At 40.1% G+C, this 25933-nt stretch overlaps 3 protein-coding genes across 3 annotated transcripts; 1 reads left to right on the forward strand and 2 right to left on the reverse strand.

Annotated features, from left to right (window-relative positions):
* Window positions 1–1729: 1729 nt before the first annotated feature.
* On the reverse strand, window positions 1730–5911 carry LOC136424430 (33 kDa inner dynein arm light chain, axonemal). Its single transcript, XM_066413030.1, has 6 exons — window positions 5702–5911; window positions 4936–5081; window positions 4281–4450; window positions 3505–3683; window positions 2756–2920; window positions 1730–2376 (listed from the first exon to the last, which is right to left on the reverse strand). Exons 1-6 carry the CDS (start codon window positions 5780–5782, stop codon window positions 2341–2343), a joined length of 777 nt encoding a protein of 258 aa, XP_066269127.1. The 5' UTR covers window positions 5783–5911; the 3' UTR covers window positions 1730–2340.
* Window positions 5912–5936: 25 nt separating this feature from the next.
* LOC136424428 (ER membrane protein complex subunit 2-like) lies at window positions 5937–15019 on the forward strand. The gene is made up of 11 exons (XM_066413028.1): window positions 5937–6045; window positions 8489–8605; window positions 9747–9811; window positions 9992–10077; window positions 10846–10903; window positions 11320–11405; window positions 11634–11693; window positions 12607–12688; window positions 13043–13153; window positions 13609–13719; window positions 14188–15019. Exons 1-11 carry the CDS (start codon window positions 5976–5978, stop codon window positions 14257–14259), a joined length of 918 nt encoding a protein of 305 aa, XP_066269125.1. The 5' UTR covers window positions 5937–5975; the 3' UTR covers window positions 14260–15019.
* A 1100-nt stretch (window positions 15020–16119) lies between these two features.
* On the reverse strand, window positions 16120–25603 carry LOC136424716 (tRNA (guanine(10)-N2)-methyltransferase homolog). The gene is made up of 12 exons (XM_066413338.1): window positions 25517–25603; window positions 24885–24953; window positions 24425–24501; window positions 23984–24065; window positions 23024–23116; window positions 22211–22345; window positions 19394–19550; window positions 18509–18589; window positions 17617–17781; window positions 17244–17313; window positions 16727–16858; window positions 16120–16316 (listed from the first exon to the last, which is right to left on the reverse strand). The coding sequence occupies exons 1-12, from the start codon at window positions 25595–25597 to the stop codon at window positions 16124–16126; spliced, it is 1335 nt and encodes a 444-aa protein (XP_066269435.1). The 5' UTR covers window positions 25598–25603; the 3' UTR covers window positions 16120–16123.
* Between the last annotated feature and the right edge of the window lie 330 nt (window positions 25604–25933).

Raw genomic sequence — 25933 nt, forward strand, 5'->3', positions numbered from 1 at the left:
AACAATACGTTTTAACAAAAAAATGAGATACGTAATCTAAAAATCAAGGCTACCAGCTTCAGTTCAAAGTACTCTGCTGATTTCCTCGCTAAAATGAGTACCTAGTTTCGGTTAGACACGTCTCTTGGATCAGACGTTGAATGGACGTCTGATCCTATGCTGGAGGAGAGCCACACCTCGAGCATGTTAAAAAAAGCCGCCAGACGTATCGCGAAGAATCAGGGTCCTTCCTGGTGTGAGTGGATCAAACAAATCTATACATAGATTAGCATTGATATCTGCCGATATGCAGCTTGTACTCTTCAGTACAAAATTGGTGTGTTATGCCATGAGGCGGTTTGCCGGTATGCAATCCAAACCAACAAGTGTTTGGGGTTCTTTAATAAGTTGTGCATTTTTCTATATTATGTTACAGTTGTAAATTGCCGGCCTGTGGCAGAAAGGGGCGTTGTTCGTCACCACCGCACATTACTGGGCATGTACAGCCGGTTTAAGAGCTCGAAGTTGTCGCTTGGACGCGGCCGGCGGATGCCAGAAATACCCCAAAGTTGCATCTTTCTCCTCCGGTAAGGCCCCGACAAATATTCTATTTTTTATTAATTCACATATTTTAAACGAGTATGAGGCTAAAAAACACAATTACTCATAATACTAGTATTGCTTGACAATTGGTTATAATTTTTTCACAGGTTTTCAGGGAAGTCATTCAAACCGTGCAGATTCCTGGTGACTCACGGACGGTAGATTAGCTAAGCTGTGCAAAAGTTATGGTGACGTCATTCAAACTACGCCCAACTCAGCAAAGACTACATCCAAAACTTTGGAAAACCAACAGTCGCGGTCATAGGGTCTACTTCTGTCAGTATTATAGAGAAATATAGGGCATGTTGGTCCTAAAGCCGAGAGCTGGCCTGTGTTAAGGCCCTGGAAACATTCTGGCATCTAGGTTAATTCTTTGAGGACTATATTCAGAAACTTTTAGAAACCTACTCATACCACAGTGCTACTTCAGAATCGTACAGAAACTATGGCAGAGATATGTTGATGAAGGTTAGACATCCATGTAGTTAGATATGCAAGGTAACAGTTACTCAAGCAACTGGATAGATTTGAAAACGGTCAGACGTTTCTGACAGCATCTGCTGCTTTTTGCCACAGTGACTGACTCAGTCACTGATGATTCACTTCCGATCAATCGATTGACTTGTAATTTCTACGATTTCTAAATGGGAGACCACCCTTACACATCCTTGTATCCTGATCGGAGTCAGTGTTAACCTCAACGTCTAGCCTTGAATCTAGAAAAGTATTTATTTCTTGCTACTCGCTTGTACATTTTTTGTACTACTTTTGTATGACATATCCACAACTGTCCCAAAAATGCTCATGATGCTCCGTGAATATTTTCATCAGGTTGGTAAGTCACTGAATAAAAAGACTCTTTTTACACAACCAACACCTGTGCTGCATTACTATGTGAACCAGCCAGAATTGCCTTGAAGAAGGTGACAGATGGTCACCGAAACGTCGGTGGAATAAATCTCTTGGTTGTGTAAAAAGAGTCTTTTTATTCTGCTCATGTCTGCAACGTCTGACCATTTCAAATCTATCCAGCTGTTTGTATGAGTAACTGCTATACCTTGCGTTTAACTGAGAAAATAGTGCCAAGAAGGCTTTCACATAACCAGATGTATAATAAAGAATACACAAAACTAATTATTAATTATAGGAAACCTGCAAATATTTTATTATAGACAATCACAAAACTTGTGCATCACTTCAACGATTCTACAAGAGACTAGAATTTTGTCAGATCAATTAATTTCAACTTTACACAGATATCAAAATTAGAGCCCAGATATACAGAATTCTTGTTAAGGCACACAGTGTGTTATCTTCCAAAGTTTGAAGAATTCTTATAGATACAGAGTGCACTGCACTAAAGAAATAGTGATAGGAAGACTATGGTGAATTGTTAAGACAGTGTCATATATGTACAACTCCACTGTTTTACTTAGAGGTTGAAACAGACAAATATTCTACATTAAAAATACTTACAAAACTTGCAGAGCATGGTTCATTTCTATAAGGCCCGTATGGTGGATTTTTTGGAAGGCTTATTTTTCACATTGAGAGAATACCATCCTATACTGTACACCCAAGAATTTATGCCATTGTTTTCAAAACTTTGTAAAATCACCTTTTTTTTCTTTTCCGAAACCTTTGCTGATGGCATTATGACAACTTCAATAAAAATGTGTTAATTTGACTACAAAGTTTGTTAATCTATCCTTTTTGCCAATGCTTATATATGCTAGTCCCAAGTTGATGTCAGATCTTCTATTTCTTAGGAGCAATGATTCCCTCCAGTTGGGTCTGAAAGAAAGAGAAATAACAAAAGAAAAGTTATAACATGTGATGTTAGAACATACAACAAAACTACACATAGACAAGCAACTTATCAAATATCTTCATATTGATCTCAATCTTAGCATGTGTATATGACATAATGAAAGAGTTAAAGTTTGTATTATATACTGCCATTAATGGAGATCTTTCAAATAAACAATTAACAAAGATAGACCTCTATTGTTTTAAACACAAAAAGATCTTTATCTTAATATCTAAAAAGAAAGTTGAAGAAAAGTGGCTGCCACATCTTCTGTGGTGCCCCAACAGACAAATATTCAGACTAAAAGATAGAAGAAAAAGAATATCTTAATCTTAAGTATTATCTCTTAATCTTAAGTCTCACCTTAAGCTGCTGGTTTGTCCTCTTAAGGAACTGGATCTCCTCCGAGTGCTTCTTTTCCTCCACCTGTCTGCGCTCTGCCTCTCTCTTCTCGATGGCCTCGCACTTGGCCTTGAGTTCGTTGACCTGGCGTTCAAGGTCACGCTTATCGGCCTCAAGTTCCGAAATCTGTCGGAGGACAAAATGTGAAAGTCAGTCAAAATAGAAATGAGTGCATTATCAGATCTTCTGCAAGTCAAGTATTATCAATCTTAGGGAGAGGGTCAAACAATTTGCAAATCTAACCTCATTTAACATCAATCCACCGGGTTATATAAATCCAACACTTTGAAAAATGAGAGATCTCTAGTGCAGTACCCCAAGGTCTGCACAGTATAGATGCACAAGCATGCATTATACTTTGTTTTGTTGGGTTAGATAGGTCTGTTTCTTTTCAGGGTGGCGGAATTATGTACCCTGGTGAAATCATGTTAGTTGATATATGTTACCCTAGCCTGTTAGTCTATAGTTAGACTATTAGACTATATCCAGAAATTCATATACCATCAATATTTTAATACATGTGAAACCCTTTAAATTCGCAGGGATGTAATTTCGTGGAGAAAATGGACTGTAAACTGAAGTTTTAAGTTTGCCATTGAAACAAAGGGATAAGCGGACAGAAGACAGATCAAGCATTTTCACAGTGAATATCAAACCACTGTGAAAATTTCTGCATTTTACACTGTTACAGTATAACAAAGGCGACTCACTCTCTTCTCCATGTCAGCCTTCCCCTGCTCGGCCTGGAGCGCCTTCCTCATGCCGAACGCAACGCTACTCTCGTACAGAGTCTGGTACGCAGCGATGGTCATACGGATCTCATCTCGGACTCGCAGAAGCAGCAACCCACGCTCCGCGCAGTTGATGGTTACCTGGCGAATCAGCTCATCTAGGTGTAGAAGACAAAATGTTAGAGACTGTTTTTAAAATGTTTTGGCAGAGTTGTTGCTGTTGTTGTCAAAGGTATGCGGACACGCAGTGGCAGCAAACCATGTTCCGCGCAGTTGATAGTCACCTGGCGATTCAGCTCATCTATTGAAACCATATTAGCCCAGCATTCACACAACAGTAGCGCATTAGTATTGAATCAGTACTGTAGGTTTGTGTCCAAACAATTGTATGTTTGTTTTTATAAGAAGCAAGCCATGTACTGCAAAGTTGATAGTCACCTGTAGAATCAACTTATCTATGTGATTTATGAACAAAATGTTAACATTTTTGACACAATGTTTGAAAGATGCAAATGCTATCATCTTTTCGCCACATTTTTCTGACTAGATTTTCCCTCATCAAAACACTTAAAGCTCTTAAACAAAGCACAAAGTGTTCAAACAACAAAAGTCCCCTTTAAAGAAAAAATCGTAAATCTAATAAGAGCATAGTGAGCACTGAGCAGAACAAAGAACGTTAGATTGGTAGGACAAGGGTTAAGGCACAAACTCTTAACCAAAGCAATATGAATATGGCAAATATTAAAGTTCCTTACCGAAGCACTGTGAGTAGAGCTCCCTGCGTACAGGGCAGATGCCGGTCTCGCGGGCCTGGCGCTGTTGCAGCCGCAGGTCCAGCTGCTCCTGCAGGTTGACCACATCCAGCCGCGTGGCCGGAGTGCTGGACACCTGCTGAACCCACAACTGACCACCCTCCTGCCATTCCCTGTGGAAAAAGAGAAAAACTGTTGTTTATCAAAGTGTCAATTTAAAAGAATATAGTTACTAGCTACATCAGACTAAGACCAGGCTTTAAGGTCTGATCCACTCACACCGAGATTGACCTCTTCTCTTTTCAATAAGTGTCGGTAATTAAGATCTTCATCTTCTGATTCTTCTTTCAGAAATATAGTTATGCTTGAACTAAAAAAACAGCTCACAAAAGCTGAAACTTTATATGAACTATATATATATTGAGAGAGATATAGTAGATAGATAGTATATAAAGCTGTTAATGATGTGTTTACAACACCAGTAAAGCCTAAAGGTAGATTAGGGTTTGTCTTAAAATCACTCAATGTATCCAAGGAAGTGCTTGAGATCTAACCCTTAACTTAAGATATTGAATTGTCTTAAGATTACTCGGTGTATCCAGGATAGTGTTTAAGATCTAACCCTAAAACTTAAGACTGTTTAAGAAAACGTGCTAACCTTGGTGGGAGGATGGAGTTGAGAATCTCCTCTGTTTGCTGTGTCTTGGCGTCTGCTACAGAGGAGGGGGACTTGCCCTTGGGTGGGGGGTTGGGGACGGGACCGGTGTTGGCGGGTGGGGTGGGGCTGGCCTTCAGGTTCCTGGCCTGGGGGTGGGGGAAGAAAAAAGTGAGGATGAGTACATATAGTAAATCTATTGGTTCTATGAATGACTTAGCCTTCAGAGCTGAAGAATGATGGCGGATGCCTTTATTAAAATTTATGAAAGCTTGTCACCAGTTTCTATTCACCGTGCATAACATTGTTAACATTAATTTTTCTATGAATGTACAATTTCTAAATAAAGTGTCGGACATTTGTACAGTTGTTACAAATATGCAAATTTCTTGACGACTGTTTCATAAGCATTCTAGATTTCTTTTTGTTTTTTCGTGTTCCTTTAACTTTAAACAGCTCGGGTACCTTGATTTTGATTTCGAAGAAACAGTGAATGCACGGGATTGAAACAAGCTCAGTATTGAATTTGTCTAGATGCACATGTTTATTTTGTTGCAAACAAATAAACAATACAAGATTACGACTGACAGAAAAATATTTCCACAATGGAACCACGTGTTAACAGAGTAACTAACAGAAATAGGCATACTGACATATGAAAATTCTGCGTATCTTTTTGAGAATCAAATTATGCTGCTGGGGGAGGGGGGTCAAGTCTAGAAGACTGACGGGCGCTCGAACAAATCTTGCCGTAGCAACCACAACTTACCCGCGGCGTTTTCTTCTCCGTGTTCCGGCTCACCAACACCGGGTTGTCGTACTTCACGAGCGAGGCGTTCGGTGGGATCATCTTAGCGGAATAATCGGGCGGGAAAAACACGACAACAACTGCGCAACACAGAAGAAAACTGGAAGAAATCCGAGTAGAAGAAACTTCGAGGTGGGTGTTTTCTGTTTCCAACGGCAACGTGCTAGCACGCATGCGCGAGTTTGTAAATCTCGCGAATTCTTGCGTTGATCTGTGAGACTTTTGGAAATCCAAGATGGCGTCGTATCGAGAAAATTTGGAAGAGCCAGTTCAATTAATTCAGCCTTTGTGCTCTTGCTGGGAAGGTTTGTGCTCTGTTTTGTCAGTGATGTGTAAAAATAACACATTTGGAGTCGCGTAGGTGATAAAAGCTGTTCTTGTATCGTAAGATGATGTCTAAAGTTGCGTTCGAATGACTGGTGATGGGGAGGGGGGCGTGTATGCATGTGACTCGCATGGCAATTTTGATGCAAAATGCATTATGCATCCTCTAGATTTGATGTTTTATGTAATAAGTTATTCACATTTCTTTCCTTAGCTAGAAAAGATTTCATGAGACTCGATGCAGATTTGAATATATCTTCAGATTTGACAACCTTCACAATGCAAATATATATCTAGGTTGAAAAGTTTGAGTATCTAATGTAAAAGATTCCTTTGTCTGAAGCCCACGATTTAAGCCATAACTCTGAGTGTAACAGTTAGATATTATAGATTTACTTATACATGTATTAGTATTTATTACTCAGTAAGTAGAATTTTTGGATTAATCTTTTATTCCTATAGTTGACGCAAATATACAGATGTAACCGGCTCCTTACTGGGCGCCCAGTACGGAACCCGTGGAGAAAATGCCGCCGATACTCGGCCCCCAGTACGGAAGGAAGTTCCGTACAAGAATTCCAGTACGGACCGGCTTTATTCCAGTACCGAAGCTTCGTCAGCACTGGACGTCCAGAACTGAATTTGTTTCGGTACTCGGGTTCCAGAGCTGAACTCCTCTCGGTACTCGGGTTCCAGTACGGATTTGCGTTCTGGTACTGGTTACCCAGTGCGGAGGTCATTCAGCACTGGATAACCGAGTGCCGATTTACGGATGTAACGGGTTCCGTACTGGATTTACCAGTAAATAGTGACTCTTCAGTACTGGAAGCCGAGACCTCAAATTATCTCGGAACTGGGCGTCCTGTACTCACGTTCTATTAGTACTGGGATGATCCATTGTTTGGACCGACTGGACAGTTTTGGATTTATAAGTTGTCTGTACATTTCAATAATGATAATAATAACTTTATTGCAAGTTCATGCCCGAAGGCTAATTGCAGACAAACAAGTACATGGAAATACATAGGAATCGAAAAAGTTATCTAGTCTACTGTGAAAGTTCTAAGTTTACTAAGGTTGACTATGGTTGAGTATGCTTGTACGTACTAACGTTTACTTTAATAGTAGTACTGTTTTGTTCCTTGGTTATGGACATAGATTTTGGTAGGTAATATAAAGTACATTATTGCTTCAGTGTACGTTTTCTCCCGATAAAGGCACAAGCCACAAGGATATGTTGTCGTCGTAGAAACATAACAGAATGCAGGGCTCGAAATTCAGTTTTGGGATCAGGTGCACTGGTGCACCCAACCTAGAAAATTGGGTGCACCAAAAAATTTTTGGGTGCACCACATAAAATAAAGTAGAATGCAACTATTGTAAGCAAAACCTAATCACAAACCTTACAGTTCCTCTTCTGAGCTTGTATCTATAAGGGGAGCTTGGTGACGACGCTTTCATATTTTACTTGCAAAGTCAAAAACAGTAATAACCATAAAAATAAAGTAAAAATAAAAATAATTTGAATGAAAAGTGTATTTATTAATCATCAATCAAACAAACTATTTTTTTAATATGTGTACACAAAATTACTGTGGTGCATTCATTTTCTAAATAGAATTTCAATATGACTAACAAGTGATGTATAAGGGTCCCAGCGTGTTATTAACATCGACCTTGGTGAAGAAGTCAACGCCACGGAAGAAATAAAGGAAAGCATTATATTTAAAAGCCTTGGTCTTTTGGCAGTCTCTTCTGACATTACAAAAAGCCTCATGCATGCAGTTTTGAAGCTTTCAAAATAGAAATTAACTCAAATTCTAACACCAAAATCTTAAACAAGTACTACAACAAAGATCTTATTATTTTCTTACACATAGATGTCAAGAATATGCTGTCTACTAGTGTGCAGTGATACCTTTACACATTAAACCGTACAAAAATATTTAGGTGCACCAGTGCACCCACAGTAAAAAATTAGGTGCACAGCTCCAAAATTGGGTGCACTGGGTGCACATGCACCCAGTATTTCGAGCCCTGGAATGTGATTCTGTATTTTTTTTTTCTTCATTCGAATGTTTTCTAAACAATAGCTTTGAAGTAGGAAAAAAAAGCATTGAAGAGATACAGCCCTGAAAATAATGTTAGACGGTCATTAGAGTCTCAGCACTCGGTTTCCAGTCCTGACAGGAGGGTTCCCAGTACTGAAGCTGCCCAGTACAGGAAGTCCAGTACTGAGAAAGTCTCAGTACTGGAGCTCCTGTTCTGACGACCACTTCCGTACTGGTTGTCCAGTACTGACAAAGGAGGCAGTTACATTTGTATATTTGCATAGTTGACTGTATCAACGGAAGTCGCTGCACTTTTTGTTCCCATTTGTAAAGCTAAGCTTTCGTGTAAAATGTACATGTATATTCTCCCCAGACGCCCGTGACCTGTTACGTGAGTGGCGTGAGGAGAACCTGCGGAACAGTGAGCAGGTGGTGGAGGTGGGCGACTTCCTCATGCAGGGGGGACTGGCAGGGAAACTGGGGGATGAAGGTACAAATAACAGCGAATCACAGCGTAGAGGCTCAAATGCTCGGGCAAAAATCTTGTTTTTCTTTACGTATTTTTGCTGACTTTCGTCGTTTGAGTCTTGAAAAACAGGTTTTTGATGAGATCAATGTATGTCAAAGGCACCAATATCGATTGTTTGCAAGCATAACAATAGCAAGAATGTGATTGTCAAATGGTAGATGGCGTCGCCCACTCCCGAAACTACAATGCAAACCCAAAATTTAGCCTATTTTAGGATATAATCGGACAAGATTTTATACAATACACAGAACTTAACGATTATGCGCTATACAGTTAATCATTGTTTTTGCAATTGAGTGAATGGTGTATGGTTTGGTGTTTTGGAATTCTATACAGATAGACAAAATATAAAAAAGGTACACAAATAATTGGCATATACTGTACTAGTAAACAGATGGCATTTAATTGGGCTGTTTCAAAAAAATGATTGAGGAGGGGGGTAGATGACATCGGACTGGACACCTGGAAATAGGGGGTTGAAGTCTATCAGGACAGGGGGTAACCTGTTTGAGTGACAAAATTCCCCCTTCCATTAATGTTAATGCTGGTCCTCATTTGTTCAATGAGTATCGATTGTGGACTAGGAATAAGCCCATTCGCGGTTGTGACCACGCATGTGCAGTGTCAAAGGTGGCTGGCTTGTAAATAGTTCTCCTCTCGACATTGTCTAGATTTGCATAACAACGCACCGACGGGTTATGGTTACCTCTCAGGGGCCTTTACCTTTGACACTGTACATGCGTAGTCACAACCGCGAATGGGGTATGCCTAAACAACTCACCCGACCTCACCCGACCTCACCCAAGTCTAAAATGCAGTGGATACAGGGCAGGGACATTATTTGACGTTCTGGATACGTTTAATATGCAATTATGAATGCAAAACAAGCAGCAAACTCTAAGTATTTACCAGTTTTTATAAGGTCGGATGAGGTCGGGTGAGGTGTTTAGGCATACCGCCGCAAATGGGCTTATTGTGATCAGAACACAACTCTGTAAACAACAACAGCAACACCCTCAACGTGCCGAAAGGATCATCATCGTGGAAAGACAAAAACAAGACAAGTTGATCCTATAAATTATGTTATGTCTTCTTGTTCCAGTTTGGCCAGCCTATGAGCAGATCTTTCTTGCAGCATTGGAGTGTGGAAGATTGGAGCTGGCTCAGGTTGGTTGTTTTTTCCTTCCTTCTTTTCCTGCAATTTTTTAGAATTTCATAATGTAAACCGCAGCAAAACCACATTGGACTATTTGCCAAAAAAAGCATTATGCTTCACCTCAATACATCACCCAGCCTTTCCTAATTGTAACTTGTGGTTGACAAACATTTTGTTGCGGCGCCCCCTAGGTGTGCTACAAGCAACTGCGGCGACAGTTCCCAGGGAGTTTACGGGTGGCAAAGCTGGAAGCAATGAGATACGAGTTCCTACAAAAGTTAGTAGTCCTTCCTTATTCTACACTTTACTGCTGTAGCATTGTACTACTACATTTCTTTAATACTATCTTCTCTTGATGTATGGTTTACCGTAAATTCATTCAGTTTTGCGGGGACTTAATTTTGGAGAGAAGGGGAAATGAGGTTTCCATAGTGTTTGAACTTTGCAGTTGAAACATTTCTGTTATATTATATATAATACAATGGAAACACATATTTGTGGTGTCATGATTTTACTGTGGAGAGGTCACCCTGTAAATAATACCATTTCAAACATTTTATGATTTCCAGTATAATTCTGATGTATAACAGAGAATATTGGAGACTATTAAAGCTTTGTTAATGCTCCAACTTATTGAGTATGACTATGTAAGTGGGGTCGTGTGGTGCAACGGCAGAGCATTTGACTCAGAACCATGAGGTCCCGAGTTCGAATCCTGTCATGTCCCCGATCTTGTGCCCTTAGGAAAGGCACTTTACACGACTTTCCTCACTCCACCCTGGTGTAAATGGGTACCTGACTCCGGTTGGGGAAAGTCGTATTGAGGTCACCTGGTGGCGCCAAATGGCAGCCGCCCAGACCCTTGCGACAGTTTCACAAAATGCAAGTGTGGATAAGATATTATATATGTTGTGTAGTGTGTGAAACCTGTAATACCCTGTATCAATTGAGCGCTAGAAAGGCTGCCATTGCGGGTAATTTCTGACCAATAAAAACCATTATTATTATTATGTATGTGTATGTAAATGTTACACTGCATTTCCAGGTATGATGTAGCTGAACAGAAATACCAGAAGATTCTGGAAGGGGACGAAGCAAATTCTGTAAGTTGGAATCAATTTATGCATTTTCCTGGTACAGATGGTCACATTTAAACATGCCCTAGGTACTGACTTAAGACTTATAAATATACGTATGTAAATACTTACACAACAAGAAAATGGTCAATATTTCTCTTATGTGTACTTTTCTATATTTCTATGGCTATGAATTTAAGTTTTCATATCAGGCTCAGGTTCTGAAGACTACATGGTGTTTGATTTGGAAAGAAAACAGTGACACACACAAGCACAATTACACATACACACACACAACCACACTCACAAAAACACACACACACAAACACTCACACACACACACACACACACACACAATCATTCATAAACATCACCTTAGCTAAGGACAGGTAAAAATTTTCAGTGTCTCTGTATTGACCATTTGACTGATATATGTTGAACAGGCAGTACACAAGAGGTTGATTGCCATTCACAAAGCACAAGGGAAGATTCCAGAAGCCATAAAAGAGCTCAACAAGTATCTAGAGAGGTGAGAAACCAAATCATTTATCTAGCTATCTTGTAAGTAAACAGCGAAATATAGACTTGCAGTCTGTCTTTGATTGCAGTATTTGATGTCAAAAACTAAAGATACGTCCTTTTAGAAACCAAGACCGAGTTGTTGTATCATACTGGTCTTAAGTATTAGATTCCTACATGTAATAGTCTAGTAATGGTACCTTGATATGAGGTTGATAAATTTGTATTTTCCTCCCAGATTCATGAGTGACCATGAGGCCTGGCTGGAGTTAGCAAACCTGTACATAGCAGAGATGGAGTAAGTTCATCATGTCATATCCAAAAAGAGGTTTTAGTCATTACAGTTTGACAAGTCCATTTTATTAATCCAGAGATGGAGTAAGTTTGTCATATCATATTCAAAAAGAGGTTTTAGTCATTACAGTTCAGGGCTCGAAATAGTGGGTGCATGTGCAGTGCACTTAAGCCACATCTATACTATACTCCAGCACGTAAAACACATTTGCAAGGCTGGAGTCAAATTTTCATCTGTGTTTTCATAAAAATAATACTTAGCACAATTAAATATTATGTTGTTACTAGTTCAAACATTCTTTTGTCCTTATTGAAAATTAAAAATTTTCTGAACAAGTACTTTAGGTATAGGTTCAGGTCCGGACCTGTACCTACAATGTAAACCCGTGTACCTGTAACTGTACCTTAAATTTGTTTAGGTACACAGCTCTATTGACAAGTCCGCTCTATACATGTCCCTCATTTCCTGAAACACCTCGTGGTTCTACAAAAAGAACAACACATCTCTACTTGCTCAAATGAAAATAATGGTTTTATGCCAATGTTATACCACATATTTATTTATTTCATTCTTTGTATCAGGCTCAAGACCCATATTGAAAACAACAAGGACAGTATACAGACAATTGTTACAATAATTATGAAGTTTAATTTCACAAATTATGCCTGTACTGTGGTTTGTACCATACAGGTTATTATTTGAGGTTTATTTTCATGCCTACATTATACAGTGGAATACCCTGCCTGGCACGGTAGTGACGGCTCCCACCGTTGAGTCGTTCCGTGCCAGGCTGGAGGCCTGCCCGCCTTAGCCCGGGACCTCAACTTCCCCCCTACTTTGCCCCTGAAGGGGCTATTTGGGGGTATCATATGTAGATGTAGATGTGGATAACTCTTCTGTGCTTTGTACCATACAGGTACGGTAAAGCAGCCTTCTGTCTGGAAGAGTTGATCATGGCCAACCCACAGTGTCACTTGTACCATCAGAGATATGCAGAGGTAAAATTTGTTTCTAGACTATCTACAGTAAAAACATTATAGATCTCTAAATGTATGTCTCTTACTACAAGTATTTGTCAATTGTTAGCAATAGCCTAGTGGGTAGAGTTGGTTGGAGGTTTGATCCCAATCAAGTCATACAAAAGGTGTTAAAAGTGGAATATACACAGCTTCTCTGCTTAGCACTCAGCACTTATGGGAAATACAGTATTGAATGAATTATTGCATGTGGCTAAAGTTTTATTGAAAAGGATATGGAATTGGGAAGGACTTGAACTTTATTTGTTATATCTTTGCCTGAAACATTAAGGTCCAGGTATTATCAATTTTGGATCTATTTTTTTCTTCTTCCAGGTCCGTTACACCCAGGGTGGGACAGAAAACATGGAACTAGCCAGAAAATACTTTGCCCAGGCAGCCAAACTCAACCCCACCAGCATACGGGCTCTGTTTGGGCTCTTCTTGGTAAGTTGGACTCTATTATAGCCTTTCCTTTACATTATTGAAGTCAAACCCTATTTTCCAAGCAGATGTTTCAATCGGGGGCTAGTAGTAGCCACTAGGAGGTAGGAAAACAAAACAAATTGCAGCCACTCCTAGCCCCCTGATTGAAACCTCTGCTTGGAGATAGTCACCCCCCCCCCAGTAATGTATGTAGAAACATCAGATAGATCAATAAACGAGTCAATTTTTAAATACATTTTTACAGTATTTTATCTGTTTGTTCCCTTGCCTTGATATCATGAGGCATGAGTTTCCAAATAAACATTATAATGTAACATGAATTGAAATTAATTTTATTTGCATCGCATTACCAGTACAAGCTGGGTAAGACCCAACTTACATGTATAGGGTTTATCCATAAGGCCCACCAATGCCTCTGAGGCAACATAAAAAAAGTGCTCATTACTTTTTCGCAGGCTGCGAGCCACCTAGCAGCGCAACAGAAGGGCGGCGGGACCAAGAGTAGTAAGAGTGAGAACAAGAAGTACGCAGCGTGGGCCGCAAAACAGATCCAGGAACGATATGAGGTAAGTACAACCCATATGTTGTTGTTACATACAATACTGTAAATATTGACATTTCTGTGGTGTTTTCGTGTTCTGTCTCTTATTGTGTTGCCACAGTACTATTGTAAATATAAATGTTGAAATGTTTGTGCCTTTTTTTTCGTGGTAACCTCTGCACTGCAAATTAATGATACCATGAATATGCCTTTCCAAGGTATCACTACTGTACTACAGACCTCTTTCAACCACATTTTACTAAGAACATCATGAAAACCTCCTTTTCCCTTTCATTGCAAAATTAAGTCTCTGCCAAGATAAATGAATCTAAAGCATTATTTCAACCATAAACTTTCAAAATACTGCAAATTCACTGAGTCATAAAATTCAATTGCTGCCAACATAACTTTACAGTATTTGTCACTCCTACTTGATTTTTTTGATTGCCTGTATAAAATGTTGATCTAAGAATTCCTGTCAATCTCATTGCAGGCGTTGGGCCAGAGGGAAGAGAGTCAAGTCAAGGCACTGACGGCAACACTGGATAGTCTGGAACTCAGCTAAGGACCTTACACAACTCAAGATAATTCAAACTTAAGTGGGTATCTTACTGGACTGCACATTGGTTTGCACCCACATTGAGAATACCTGTCGGAGTCCTGAGATACCAGCATTAGTGGTAACACTGAACCCAATTCAGTACATTTAGGATTTGTCAAAAATCTTCCGTTTCGTAATAGAACTACATTTTAGAAAAATTGTTTTAAAAATGTGTAATTTACATGTGATGTTACAAAAGGTACCTGAGGACTTGGCACACTGTAAGGTCACACGATGTATCTTTCTGTAAGTTTCTGATTATTGTGGTTGCTGAATACAAGAAAATAATGATTATGACTGTATTTCTTTCTTTTTGTACTCAAGCATGTTTGTGCACGATTCCTAGACTTGTCGCATTTCTGTATTTAGTCCTATGTGTACATTATTGTGTGACTTATTACACAAGTTATACTGTATAAATCCTATAGACTGAGGTGAAATTGACAAGTATTCCGTGTAATTTAACTTTATCCCTGCCAACTTTCCTGTAAGATGTAACCAGTTTATTCTCCTCATGTACGATAATACTGCATAGAATGGTTTCATCGTAACTTTATATCTGTATAAAAGTTTAAGCTTTTGAGAAAAAAGAATAGCACGATTTAGCAATAGGACAGTTTAAAACCGACCAGTTGTATAGTGTCTAATGTAAGGATTCAAACACTGACAGTAGTTACTCCTTATCTCTTTATGTGAATAAATACAAAATTGTTGTCATAGTTTCTTTTATTTGTGTATTTAAGACAATAATGACTGTAAAAATTGACATAAGCATTAGCTAAAGCCACAACATTTCTTGTTGAATGCCAAAAGCACCTCGAACTTTCCTGAAGATTTTCTCTCGGTTTGTGTCTTTTTTGTTAAAATGGTAGAGAATCATCCCACCCATGGAGAAAATTTATGTATAAAATGCTAAAAGTAAAAGCACGCCCCTAACTTTCCTCTGATTTTGAATATGTCCTGATTTGTGTGTCTTTTTTCTTCTCTGTTTCTGTGCCTGTTAAAATGGTAGAGAACCATTCTACTCATTTTTGGAACCCAGAGACTTGTAAAATCTTGTAGAATGCAACAAAAGCATGGCCCTAACTTTCCTCTGATGGAGTGTTTGAAGATGTCCTTTTGGTTTGTGAGTCTTTTTTCGTTCTCTGTTTCTGTTTCTTCTCTTTCGCCAGTAGTAGGTACTTGTCCCTGATGGCGTTGTGTTCTCTGTAGGGGTTAACCACGATCTCCGCGGAGTCGGACTCCTGTGGACAAGAAAGGTGAAATTCTGCTTTGAAATGTATGAGATACGGCAAATACAGAAATATTCGTGGGGATTTAATTTCGCGGTAGGGAGAAAATAGAGTATTCGCGGTGGTTTGAGTTCGCTTTTGAAATAATAGGGGTGCTACAGTCACACTATGGAACGGCTTTTTGCAGAGGTTTTAAGTTTGCAATAAAGAGTTCACCACGAAAACCGCGAACATAAAACCACTGCGAACATATCTGCATTTAAAATAATACATTGTATGTTGTGTATCACACTTTCTTATACATTTCTTTGGATCTAGCAGGAATGTGCATGAGTTTGGAAAAAAAAGTTGGATGGCAATTGTAATTGGGTTGCCTTTAATTAGAGGGAAGACCTATCATCCGTGAATAGTTTCATCACATTGGTAAGTCACTGAATAACAAAAATGTTTGTGAACAACTAAATATTCATGAACAATCATCAATCAAAATGTTGTGAATAGAACACTTGGTTGTGTGCAAAGAGTTCACGATAATACGATTACCATTCCACTGTCATTTTTGCTCTACTTAAGCACGTTCCCTCCACATTGTGCTCTTATGTGAGCAATTTTTGCAATGGTGCTAGAGTTAGGAAAGGGGTCTCTGGAGTAAAAAAGTGAAAGTGTACCTGGTAGTCTCTGATCTTCTCCATGGAGATGAGTCTCCTGCTTATGTCCGTAGAGAGAACCTGCTCACAGTTGGACACTAGTCTCAGGCAGGGGTGTCTGGGAAGGATGTGTTCTGTGTAGCTGTAAAGGTAAAAGGTAAAGATCGTCCCATAAACTTTTTGAGTCAGTACATGGGTAGTTATGCACTGTGAATTTGTTTTATTCATTATTGTGATTTTCTTATTCTGTCTAAGCATTTTCGTATGAGAGTTTGGACCCACCTGGCCATGCCATGACCCACCTAGCGGTCCCATCCTGCAAGTTTCCAGTTACGCCATTTTCAGCCACCCAGGCCAACCTTGGACCCGGGCCAGCAGGAACAGACTTGCACACACCAAGACAAACAAAAGGAAACCAAAACAATACCTCCGTTTTCACATAGGTAACAGCAATGAGGTACTAACTCAGGTCTGTAGACTGGTAGCCAGTACACAAACATGTACCAACAACAACAATAATTACAACAACCTCAACAACAACTAGGAACTAACTCAGGTCTGTAGACAGGAAGCCAGTACACGAGCCTCCCGCGGACGGTGAGATGTTGCGCTGCGTAGTTCAGCAGGTCGGTGAGAAGGTCGGACAGGGTGTACGCTGTCTTCGTCGGGCTGTGAATCTCAAAACTGTCACAGAAGAACAGAAAAAAGCTTGTTTAAAACATGGAGTTGTCCTTGTTCTGATGTTATATTTACAGTATTATTACACTCAAGTCTTGTGAGCCAAGATCTATTTACTGTATGTTAAGTTTCATTCATGCTGTCACTCCTGAACTTGTCCTTGGTGCGTGCTGAATGATATAAATACTTTAAGTATGGTTCTTTCTCTCATGCTGTATTCACACTGAAATCTTCTGACCCAACATCTATACACTTTGCTGTCTTATGCTAAACAATAATCATGTTGACACTCATAACCCTGTCCTTGGTGCTGATCAACATTCACACATAAAGTTTATTCCTATCTTTGCTGCTCGTTGCCTCTTCTTTCTTGATGGTGTTTGTTACTTACTCGTCTTCTCTAACAAAGTTGTTGTCCTTTGTCCCAAGTCTCTGGCTGGCCTCCCTGATACCATATGGAGCTACAAATATTGCCAAAGGAAAAAGGGCTACTTTGGTCATTGTTGGTTTTCAGCCATATAAGACCAAGAGAACAATATGATTACAAACTGTTACAGCATAAGCAGATGGCCAAAAATAGTACAGAGAATAAATGACTACTTCTGCTAAGAAAGACCTTCTTTGATTTATATCAACAGCTTTAAAACCTTAACAGATGATGTCCAAGTCAAATATTGTTCTTCTAAAACATGGTAGAGCTTTTTAGCACTGTAAGGGTGGACAGCAAATCAGTTTATCAAGATGTGCACAAAGAAGTGACTTACGATCCGTGACGATAGCGTCGAACAGTTGACAGGGTCTCCATACGCTGCGCGCGGCATCTGATATCAGCACGTCCAGATACCGGTGCTCCAGCCCGTACTGGCGCAGGTTGGCGCGGATGTTCTCGTCCTCCCCTCGCCATTTCTTGTTGTGTCTTGTGGAACGTCCTGGTTTATAGATAATAATACATTCATTATCTCCATGAAAAATGGAGATATTGTTTTGGGTGTGTCTGTTTGTCTGTCTGTTTGTGTTTCCGGTCCTTTGTAGTCAGCATAACTCAAGAACCTCTTGATGGATTACGATGATATTTGGTATGTGGGCAGGTGTTGTGAAGCCGAAATTCAAGGTCGATTTTGGACCCCCTGGTATATGACCTTGGTACTGCAGCAGAAATTCCATTTTTGTATCTCTTGTTTGTTGTTGTTTTTATTGATATAATGGAGCTTCAAAACAATCTTGATTTGGAAATACACAGTCTGTACTGATCTTGATTTGCAAGGATATTGTCTTCCTCCCCACGCAATTTCTTGCTGTGTCTCGTGAAACGTCCTAGTTTATAGATAAAAACAATCACCATTTTTGCTAGTTTTGTTGGTCTAAGATGGCTATGCTGACAACTTTGAAAGTGTTTGTTAGTGTAAATGTTTCAATTGCTAAAGGGGGGGGGCATACTTTTTTTGTAAATGTAATTCAGCACTAAGGACAGGAACTACAAATTTTGGAATGTTGCACAGCGTTAGGGATTGCATTGTCAATGTAAATGCATTTGATACTAAAGAGAAGGCCATTATCTTAGTGTGAACACCATTCAGCACTAAGGACAGGCATCATTGAAATAGAGGTCCCTTAAAGAACTGCAAGGATTCAAAGACTTATAGTATTGAAACTCACCCCATCCATGTACGATGTGAGAGTCTATGTCTGTACCCATCACATAGGACCCGAAATGGGCAGACGATACAAGAAGGCTTCCTGTGGGGCAATGGAAGAGGAAAGTAGGTCTTCGAGGTGCATTTCAGTTTGCGCTTAATACAGTTCTGTAGTACAGTAGCAATATAATGGAAACATCTTTTCGCAGTGTCATGATTTGTAGGTTTTTATATGTGGAAAAAAACAAAACCACAAACATTTCAAGATTAACAGTAATTGTCACTTATATAATAATAAATATACTCTTTGTACAAAACCAAGTGATTTATTTAACTGACGTTTCGGTGACCATTTGTCACCTTCCTCAGGGCAATTCTGACTGGTTCACATTGCACTGCAGCACAGGTGTCGCTGCTTATAGATGTGTTCCCAAATGCAAAGTATTCAAATCACTTGGTTGTGTATAAAGAGTCTGTTTATTCAGTGACTTACCAACCTGTGGCATTGTGTGACGCAATCGGGAGGGTGTTTCGCCCCCAAAACTGAGAGGTCTCGGGTTCAAAACCACCGATATGCCCCGATGTTGTGCCCTTTGGAAAGGCACTTAACATGACTTTCCTCACTTCACTCAGGTTTACATGGGTACCTAGCTCCGGTTAGGGACATCCCTCGGATAGGACGTTAAATGGAGGTCCCGTGTTTGAGGAGAGCCACACCCCGCGTAAGTTAAAGAACCCACCACACCTTTCAAAAAAGAGTGTGGGCATGCCTCGGTGTGCGATGGTCCAAACCTTACAGTCTGGTCTGGGTTGACATCTTGAAAAGGTGATAGTCACCTGTTATGTCAATCCTTCCACAAATAAGGTAAATCTGAATAAATAAAAAAATTCACCGAGCCAAACTCACCTGTCCCCACAAAGGGGTCAAACACGACAGAGTTACGTTTTGTGGCGGCCATGTTTGCCATGACGAAGGACAGGCCAGCGTCCATACTGGTCTCTCCAATGTGGTGTCTTTTTCTGACCGCGTATTTGTCGATCAACTTCCTCTGACCATCACCGATCTAAACAACAACAACAACATCATGAACAAAGAAACAGACGAATACAAAAAAATCTACTGGATTTCATTGCACATTAATTTTGTATTTAAAAGATTGGTTGTTTGATACAATAACAGCTGAAATATTACATTTCAGTGCTCAAGATTGTTTATGCATTGCCACCTTGCAGGTTTGATGGGAACTGCAGAGAAGTACATGTAACTCAGTAACGCCTAATCAAGAAGAAGAAACTCTACAAGAAGGCCAAAAGCACAATGGAAGAACAGGACTGGGAAAATTTTAAAACGATGCTTAGACTAACCAAACATAAAATTAAAAGGGCACACAATGACTACCTCAAGGAAATCCTAGATGAGGCGCTAGAGAACCCCAAAAAGTTTTGGCAATACGTGAAGAGTAGGAAGCAGACTGCCTCTGGGGTGGCCCCCCTGTCGGACCACGGCGAACTAGTCGTGGATGGACAGGGGAAGGCTGAAATCCTCAGCAGGCAGTACGATTCTGTCTTCACAGTTGAGGACCTCACCACCGTACCAGAACTGGGAACTAGTCCCTACCCGGACATGCCCCCAGTAGAGGTTACACTAGCAGGTGTACAAAAACTCCTGCAAGGTATCAACCCTGCTAAGGCCTTCGGCCCTGACCTGGTGCCCTGTAGGATCCTTAGGGACTACGCGACAGAAATCAGTCCCATTTTACACATTATTTTCAACCAGTCACTGGAGAGTGGACAGGTTCCGGCGGATTGGAGGAGCGCCTTTATCAACCCCATATTCAAAAAGGGGGATAGGAGTGCCCCATCTAACTACCGACCTGTCTCACTCACCTGCGTTTGCTGTAAACTGTTAGAACACATCTTATTTTCGGCCACTATGAAACACTTAGAAAACCATCACATTCTACTACCCACTCAACACGGCTTCAGGGCCAAGCACTCTTGTGAGTCACAACTGATAACGACCTTGTATGACTTAACCTCATGGTTCGACCTGGGATATCAAATTGACATGGCTATACTCGATTTTTCAAAAGCATTTGACAGTGTACCACATAACAGACTTATTCATAAATTACAGTACTACGGTATAAGAGGGGAAACCCTGGCCTGGGTAAAGAACTGGCTGCTGGACCGGTACCAACAAGTAGTGGTGGACGGAGAGAAATCCAACCCCGTCAAGGTCAAGTCAGGAGTCCCGCAGGGTACTGTCCTGGGGCCCCTGTTATTTCTTATCTACATTAACGACATCAACAAGGATATAACATCACAGCTGAGGCTCTTCGCAGATGATTGTTTGATTTACCGCTCCATACTATCTGACCAAGACCAATACATACTCCAAGGCGACCTAGACCAACTTTGCAAATGGTCAAGCACTTGGCAGTTGAAATTCAATGTGAAAAAATGCTCTATTCTACACATCCACAAGCCCAGAAGCTCACCAAATTTCCTATACACAATGTTCAATGAACCCCTAAGCCACAACAACGAACATCCCTACCTAGGTGTCATTCTCACTCACAACCTCAAGTGGAAGGCACACATCAACGATATCACAACCAAGGCCAACAGAACCCTGGGGTTCGTGAGGAGAAATATAAGGGGGGCAAGTAAAGAGGTAAGAGAGAAGGCTTATACATCATTAGTCCGCCCTAAACTTGAATATGCTTCCTCAGTCTGGGATCCACATACACTACACAATGCTCAGTCCAACACGCTAGCCACCAAGATAGAATCTGTACAGAGGAAAGCTGCACGTTTTGTCACAGGTAATTACAACTACACTGCCAGTAACACCTCACTACAACACTCCCTAGGATGGGCCACTCTGCAACAACGCAGACACATTGCCCGCCTCACTCTTATGTACAAGGCAGTCCACAATCTGATTGCAATACCCACCGCACACATACTCACTCTCAACACCAACAGCACCAGAGGTCACTCACAGCGATTCATTACACTTCCATGCAAAACAGAAACTCATCGCGGCAGCTACTTCCCCAGAACGGTAATCGACTGGAACAACCTACCCCAACACCTCATCAATTCAACATCGGTAGCCAGTTTCAAATCTGGGTTGGCCAAGTCCCTTGGACTGCCCAGTACCAACATTTAGTCATATAGAGTGTGTCGGGACAACACCCACTGTAGCCACATGTATATAGCACCGTTTGTTTAATACTCACTTATTTATATAGTTATTGTTGCGTCGATTTAGTTTATTTTTTTCGGATTTTCACCACCACCGCTGCAGCTGGGCGTGACCCTGTCACTTTATCCTCAACGCTATACCCTCGCGGGGTTTTGTTGAGTAACGTATAGAAGTAGAAGTAGAAGTGCAAGTGAGACAACCTGATAAGTAACATCACAATCTTCTCTCGTCTTAGAACTATTAAGCTAATGTTGTGCTTGGTAATGACAAAATTCTGGAAAAAATTTCATACAATAATGTAAAATTATTCCATCTTGGGGTTATAAGTTATATAACATCAAATTACATTTGCTTAAAGTTTTACAGAAATGTTTTTTGACTGAGAACTTAAAACACAGTGAAAACCTCTTTTCCCCTTCTGCCTTGAATTTATAAAAAAGATACAAAAACTAACGAATTTACAGTTATCAAACTATAGATAATGACCTATAAAAGATGAAGGAAACTGACCCATCTTCCAAAGAAAGTTCTGTAGGGTTCTTCAGGTGTTCTTGTTGGGTCGTCTCCATAATCTTCCAAGATGTAGAAAGTGTGTTCTGCGTTCTTAAGGTCAACACGACCTTGGAAGGGGAGGAAGTCTAAAGCCTGGGGTGAAAAACAGACAGAAAATCTTCACACTTTTATTTCAGCAACCAGCATATTCCCTTGCCATTGATACGTAACTACACTGTACTTTAAAACAAATTTTGTTCCTATAATCAATCTTTCTAAATTTTGCATAATATTCCTAATCTTTAACAATGCTTTATTCATCGTTCTATTTCATAATTTTATCAAATTTTATCAAAATACAAAGCATCAAAGACCTCAAAGGGCATTAACTCTATTTTTCTTCAAAAGCAATTTTACCACACCCTCCTAAAAGCAGAACCCCTATCGCTCAATTTGGCTCGCTCGCGTAGGGGCCCTGATCTTTAGCCCCAGTAGACACGCTTCTGGCGACGTTACTGACAGTTGCTCATGAATGATTAATGAGCTATCCTTATTTGGCGGTGAATTTGTTCTGAACCTAAGGTAACGATGTGAGACGTAACCTGATTGGTTGATAGCTTCCCAGCGTCCTTTGCAGTTTGCTTGAGCAGTGCTTTAGCAAACCCTCTGATTGGCTGAAAGCTGTTTTGATGGTGACGTCGCCAGAACCGTGTCTACCGGGACTGAAGAGCAGGGCCCCTACGCAAGCGAGCTGAATCGAGCGATAGGGGCTCTGCTTTCAGGAGGGTGTTTTACCAAAGAAGTCTATCAAAAGATCACTGTTTTTCTTACATCAATGATGTCCTTTTTCCTCTTCATGGTGAGAGTCTTCCCGAAGGCAGCGACATGATACCTGAAGGATGTGTCCTTCTGCATATATGGAGCCTGGGGGAGGGGAGAGGGCAACAAGCTTACTAGTTACTACATGAGAATGCAAGTTATAAAGGTTGTGGAGCAAATTTGTCTTTCACCATAAAGTTTGCGTTGCATTCTTAAGATAACATGCTACCGTATGGTATCTCAAATTGTACATGTTAAATTTTTAAGTATTAAAGTGAGGACCATCATTTCAGTGTGAATGTCATTCAGCACTTAGGACAGGCATCACAAGTTTTGGGAGCTATACTGTTCATGTGAATGTTTTCAGAGCTAGTATTCACTGCTAGAGAGAGGAGCATTTTTCTAGTATGAATGTCGTTCAGCACTAAGGACAGGCATCACAAGTTTTGGGAGCTATAGTGTTCATGTGAATGTTTTCAGAGCCAGTATTCACTGCTAGGGAGAGGAGAATTTTTCTAGTATGAATGTCGTTCAGCACTAAGGACAGGCATCACAAGTTTTGGGAGCTATATTGTTCATGTGAATGTTTTCAGAGCCAGTATTCACTGCTAGAGAGAGGAGCATTTTCTAGTGTGAATGGCATTCAGCACCAAGGACAGGTACCGCAACTTTTGGAATCAAAATTGGCATTAGGAATTATCATTATTTCAATGTTAAAGAGAGAACCATTATTTTAGTGTGAATGTCATTCAGCAATAAGGACAGGCATCACCAAGTTTTGAAATGTTACTTAGTGAGAAGGTCATTCAGTACTGAGGACAGACACCACATGTTTTAGAATTTTACATAGCATCAGAAGTTGTGTCAGTTGTTTCAATGCTACAGAGATGACCATTATTCTATTGGGAACATCATTCAGCACCAAGGACATGGTAGGAGTGTCAATATGAAAACAAAGGCACAACTACTCACAGACAGATCTGTTGGATAGTCCCTGAGTGTTTCATGTAGCTCCTCCTTTGTCTGCCCTGTACCCCATAGCTCAAGTAAACATCTGTAAAACAAACAAAATTAAATAATAATAAAAAAACACAGCAAAACAGACTATCATACAGCTTTTAAGTGGGTATTACGGGCTAAAATAATTTTCCTTAAATTCATTTATTTTCGAGCGGACTATATTTCATAGTATAGGGGGAAAGGTGGTTTTCGTTGACAATGTGTTTTAAGTTTGCGATTGAAACAATTTCATTGTACAGTACAGTAGTATTAGATGTACATGTGCATTGAAATTAGCATATTCACTGCGTCAGGATTTTGTTGTGGAGAGGTCACTAAGAAAACTACAAACATACAGTTGAAGATTTAAAGTATTTTTAAAAGTATTTTTAAAATAGGAATCAAAATTCATACCTTGACAGAAAAGATCTCCCAATGATTTTTCTGGCATCTTCTTCAGATGATAGCCTCAGTTCTACAAAAGGATGGCTCTGGAAGAACAAAACATCAAACTCCTAAAACAGATGTAGCAACTGAAAGGTTATCGTTGTTTTCTCATTTTTTTGAGGCTGTGTGTAGGGTCATTGGGTTGTTATCCAGTGTCTAGGGCACGGTATTGGAAGGTGGAGCCCATCCCTTTCCTTCCACCGCCTTTTAGTTTTACCTCCCCTACCAAAGTCAGGTACCCATTTTTACACCTGGGTGAAGGAAGGAAAGTCAAGTTCAGTGCCTTTCTAAAGGGCACAATGTCTACTTCTTAGCACAATGATCTTTTGATCGTGTGCTATTTGGCACCATAAAAACAAACAGTAATTTGCATCTAAAATGTTTAATTTACTATTAAATCAAATCATCTGTAGTAAACACCCGTTACCTTGAGATCATAACCTGTATCACAGATCTCCAGCTGTGATCCTACTGCCTGAGCGATAGACTGGATCTCCTGAAATATAGAAATCAGTAACAAAGGGGTGAATAAAACTAGTACTATTGACTATTGACATAACAGAAAGAGGCTGTTGCCTGTAAGTTCTGTTTCTAAACAACAAGAAAATAAGTGTCCAGAGTCTATATGGGCGCACACTCCAGGTCCAAACCCTAAAAGTTAAGTTGTTTTTTTACCAAATGTTATCAAAGTAGTAACGTTAACACTTGGTAAAGTTAAACTTGTAAAAGCTACAAACGATTTGCCAAACGAATTGCACTATATTCTTTGCACTTTTAAAGTCTCTGAGTGTTATCGATTCCTATAAACAATGATGTGAATTTTACCTACATACTTCGTAGTTTATATGTTTTAATAGGTGTGTCCTTTTAATTTTGGGTAAGTATTTCTGAAATAAAGAGAATTTCCTTCTAAAGCTTCTATGTGCATGAAGTTTACTACCCCCCTCCCCTTTGCATCATCAACACTATGGTTTCTTCGCTACAGCTAACATTCAACGTTTTACACGTAGCTAATACCATAATCGTTCATTTTCATGAATGACTTTATGTACCACCTACTGGTATTCTGAATTCCAGGTGTTCGTGAGCGAGCCACAACAAATACCGTCTCCACCCCGTGGAACACACGGGCGCAGCCATCTTGGTTTCTCGGTGCTGAAAATGATGCAGTACGAGCGCCCCCTAGCGATTTATATTGAAACAACAGTAACGCTTAGAGGGGTTTCTTCCTCGTTTTACTGGTAGGTTGGCTTTTCCACGTATCACAACATGTACAATGCACACTAGATACAATATACAGTCAAACTTAGATTCACCAACCACTTAAAGGATTGAGGAAAAAGGGTGCTCGAGCTCAGTACTCGTAGTTGCTTAGGGCAGGGCGGGTGTAACGTTAAATTTGGACGGGACTGTTTTAAAGTGACTGTGGCTGGAGGTGGTTACAATTGTCTGCGCGCTGCGACAGGTGGTTGCCCG

This window comes from Branchiostoma lanceolatum, chromosome 18, assembly GCF_035083965.1.
Source record: "Branchiostoma lanceolatum isolate klBraLanc5 chromosome 18, klBraLanc5.hap2, whole genome shotgun sequence".
In the NCBI taxonomy this organism is placed as follows: domain Eukaryota; kingdom Metazoa; phylum Chordata; class Leptocardii; order Amphioxiformes; family Branchiostomatidae; genus Branchiostoma; species Branchiostoma lanceolatum.

Coding starts and splice junctions, on each gene's coding strand:
- LOC136424430 (XM_066413030.1), bottom strand. CDS start 5,782: ATGATCCCACCGAACGCCTCGCTCGTGAAGTACGACAACCCGGTGTTG. Junction 4,451..4,935: donor AACTCCATCCTCCCACCAAG/GTTAGCACGTTT, acceptor CTTTTTCCACAG/GGAATGGCAGGAGGGTGGTC. Junction 3,684..4,280: donor GCTCTACTCACAGTGCTTCG/GTAAGGAACTTT, acceptor TTCTACACCTAG/ATGAGCTGATTCGCCAGGTA.
- LOC136424428 (XM_066413028.1), top strand. CDS start 5,976: ATGGCGTCGTATCGAGAAAATTTGGAAGAGCCAGTTCAATTAATTCAG. Junction 9,812..9,991: donor GAAGATTGGAGCTGGCTCAG/GTTGGTTGTTTT, acceptor GGCGCCCCCTAG/GTGTGCTACAAGCAACTGCG. Junction 13,720..14,187: donor AGATCCAGGAACGATATGAG/GTAAGTACAACC, acceptor ATCTCATTGCAG/GCGTTGGGCCAGAGGGAAGA.
- LOC136424716 (XM_066413338.1), bottom strand. CDS start 25,597: ATGGCTGCGCCCGTGTGTTCCACGGGGTGGAGACGGTATTTGTTGTGG. Junction 24,954..25,516: donor ACCTGGAATTCAGAATACCA/GTAGGTGGTACA, acceptor TCTATATTTCAG/GAGATCCAGTCTATCGCTCA. Junction 17,314..17,616: donor CGACGCTATCGTCACGGATC/GTAAGTCACTTC, acceptor CAATATTTGTAG/CTCCATATGGTATCAGGGAG.